This window comes from Sinocyclocheilus rhinocerous, unplaced genomic scaffold (genome assembly GCF_001515625.1).
Source record: "Sinocyclocheilus rhinocerous isolate Xijiao unplaced genomic scaffold, SAMN03320098_v1.1 scaffold20361, whole genome shotgun sequence".
NCBI classification, from domain to species: domain Eukaryota; kingdom Metazoa; phylum Chordata; class Actinopteri; order Cypriniformes; family Cyprinidae; genus Sinocyclocheilus; species Sinocyclocheilus rhinocerous.
The window spans coordinates 1-3,032 of NW_015646775.1; the positions used below are offsets into that span (position 1 = coordinate 1).

General features: G+C 39.6%; 1 protein-coding gene across 2 annotated transcripts; it reads left to right on the forward strand.

Annotated features, from left to right (window-relative positions):
• The first annotated feature begins 1,125 nt into the window (after positions 1 to 1,125).
• Positions 1,126 to 3,024, forward strand: LOC107708036 (nephronectin-like). Of its 2 annotated transcripts, none has more exons than XM_016512187.1 (4): positions 1,126 to 1,197; positions 1,534 to 1,627; positions 1,715 to 1,983; positions 2,891 to 3,024. In XM_016512187.1, the coding sequence occupies exons 1-4, from the start codon at positions 1,153 to 1,155 to the stop codon at positions 2,996 to 2,998; spliced, it is 516 nt and encodes a 171-aa protein (XP_016367673.1). In that variant the 5' UTR covers positions 1,126 to 1,152; the 3' UTR covers positions 2,999 to 3,024. The 2 variants fall into 2 exon arrangements, with proteins under 2 accessions (XP_016367673.1, XP_016367674.1); XM_016512188.1 differs by having other exon boundaries at positions 1,537 to 1,627.
• Positions 3,025 to 3,032: the final 8 nt, after the last annotated feature.

Sequence of the window (3,032 nt, forward strand, 5' to 3'; positions counted from 1 at the left end):
AAAAAGGACAGCACTTTTAGAGTCTGATGTGAGCATAAGTATTGGCACAGTTGAACTTAAGGCAGAAGTAAAAGATTAAAAGCTATTATTTAGTTGCAGATCCCTTGCATGCAATCACAGCAGTGAGTCTGCGACCCATAGACATCACTTGGTGTCATCCTTTGAAATGCTTTTCCCAGCCTTTAATGCAGCCAATTCCAGCTGTTGCTTGTTTTGGGGAGTTTCTGCCTTTAGTCTCCTCTTCAGCCGGTGAAATTCATGTTCAGTCAGATTTAAATCTGGAGATTGACTTTCCATTTCTTTGCCCTGATAAACTCCTCGACTGAACTGGCAGAGTGTTTTGGGTCATTGTTCTGATGCGTTACGAAGCGCTTTCTGATGAGTCTGGGGGCATTTTCTTGAATACTGGTAGCCAAGATGGTTTTGTACCCTTCTAAATTCATTCTGCTGCTGTCACCCTTTGTTTTTGCTATAGCTCTAATTCTTTTAGCATCCAAATTGCTTGCTTTTCTCTCAAAGTCAGCTCCCTCGTCTTCATCCTGGTTTGTGTGTGCTCAGAATGCAGAAGCAATGGATATAACAGATACGACACATTCCCTGCTTTTAATATCTGAAGAATTAATGTAACAGGACACAGCTGATCACTTAGAGAGACCTGTGAGGCAACTGTGCCGATACTTGTGCTCACATCAGATGAACTCTAAAAGTGCTGATCTTCTTCGCTGGTGTGTGTTGAAACAGCTAATATTAAAATCTGACATTCTGTAGTTTTGTCTCATATTCATCTTTTAATCATATTTGCATGCTTCTTGACTCCACAGCAAACAGAGCAAGTTTGTCTTTACTGTCCCAATACTTATGGAGGGCACTGTGTATATATTTGTTTTAGTTAATTAACTATAAAAAGCCTGATGAAAGTTATGAAGCAATTCATTAAAATGATTCAACAGACAGGCCTAAATTTCATCTACTGAAATGTTAAAGAATCATGAAAATGGACTTCTAAAATTGTGGATGTTTAACATTATTTCCATGCAGTCAGTTATTTAACAATATACAGTAATTGGGTGTCTGTTCATTCATTAGATTAGTTCTGATTGGTCAGTTTGTCTCTTTTAGTTCCACGTTTTGAGAACAACCTGTTTGACTTCGATGTTGAGCTGGGAAACACAGAGGAGCTTGCACAAGACGATCCAGGTACAGATCAGCCTTTAAACGCAAAACAGACGAAACGAGACGGCGAGGACCTTCCTGACGTGTGTGTGTGTGTGTGTGTGTGTAGGATGTCCTTCAGCTAAACAGACTTTCTCTCGTGCTCATTCTCTTCATTCTCTCGTTCTGCTCCAGCTATACGGGCTGCTTGGCAACCGTTGCTTAGAGACGGGGAGGTAAGCCTGCACAGGGAATGATAAAGGCCTCCATTTCCTACAGTCCTACACACACATACACACGTCCATACTGGAAAGGCGCACGCATACATACACTGCAACCATAGACGTGCATTTCACACACAAGATGTTTTAACAGCTAAAGGAGATTTTGAGCTGCTCGTTTGATGAGGGTTTGTGTGTTTGGATGACGGACTCAGAAGGAGATCTGAAATGGGAAATCAAAGATGATCCCGCTGGTAAAACACATCAGAATTACACCGATCATCTTTCAAAGAAACTTCTATGAACTACTAATACTGTTCTAACCTGTCAATCACTCTCAGGTGGGCGGTACCTATCAGTACCCGAGGCTACGAACAGACGCAGTGTCAAAGGGGCGCGGCTTACTGTGTCACTGGCCCCGCCCACAAAGGCATGGCAGGGCGGCGACCTCTGCCTGTCATTTAGACACCGTCTCCATGGAAACCACATCGGCTCTCTGCAGGTGTTTGTCAGGAAGGGGTGGAGTCACAACCCATCCATCTGGACCAGGACTGGAGGACATGACTGGAGACACGCCCAGATCACCCTTTGGGGGCGGGGCCTGCTTGATGTAAGCTCATATATATATAAAAACATATAAAAAAACATTTTTTTTTTCTTTTTGCAATTTCTGTGATCAAAATGCAATCAAATGATTTTGTGGTGATAATTTCCAGATATTTGCGCAGAATTTGCAATGTTTCTTTTATAATTAGGATCCCACATTTACCATATTATTTATGTAATTAGATGTACAGTAGTCATCATACATAAAGCTTGTTTATTTTTGTCTCATGAAATTCTGACACAACTTCAAACAAGATTTATTTTTGTTATTAAAAATAAGAAGCATAAGATGCAAATTATTCCTTGAACACTGAACTTTAATTGCTAAACTTTCAGTCCAGCCAAGATTTCATAAATCTATTTTTATTTGGTTTTTTGGAATTTTTGTGATAAAAATGACTGCTTTTGTGGCTGTAATTTCCAAAAGTATTTTTTAATTCTTAATTATGAAACCACATTTACCATATTATGTATGACATTGGATGTACAGCAGTCATACATGACAGAAAAAACAATATGCATAAAGCTTGTTCATTTTTGTCTCACCAAAATCTGATTTAGTATTCAGGTATAACTACTACAGAAATTAAATAAACAAATATAAAATAAAACACTGAATGAATAAAACAGTGCATTAATCTGTGTTTCTTTTTGCGATTATTTCACGATTAAATGATGCATTATGCAGGATCACAAAAAATGCAGCATTTCGTTGGTTTTGCGTATGTTCTGTGATCTGAAATGTGAAAAACTGGAGGGACTGACTTCTGATTATGTGGTTTATTACATCAAAACCAAAGCTCTGTAACTAGCATTCACAGTCCAGACTGATATCTGTATCCATCCTGCTGTTTGTGATTATTGAGCATGTGCGTGTTGATTCTAGTGTGATTGATGCTGTTCTGTATCAGATTGTGCTGAAGGCAGAGAGACGGCGAGGGAAACATGGAGAAATCGCTGTGGATGATTTTATTCTGAGACGAGGAGCTTGCAGTGATGAACACCACAGGACAGAGTGACACACACACACACACACACACACACACTGGACAG

Bases quoted from the DNA above. Each gene is read 5' to 3' on its own strand.
- LOC107708036 (XM_016512187.1), top strand. From the start codon at position 1,153: ATGTTGAGCTGGGAAACACAGAGGAGCTTGCACAAGACGATCCAG. The intron at 1,628-1,714 runs GTAAAACACATC...AATCACTCTCAG, and splicing joins AATCAAAGATGATCCCGCTG to GTGGGCGGTACCTATCAGTA. The intron at 1,984-2,890 runs GTAAGCTCATAT...GTTCTGTATCAG, and splicing joins GGGGGCGGGGCCTGCTTGAT to ATTGTGCTGAAGGCAGAGAG.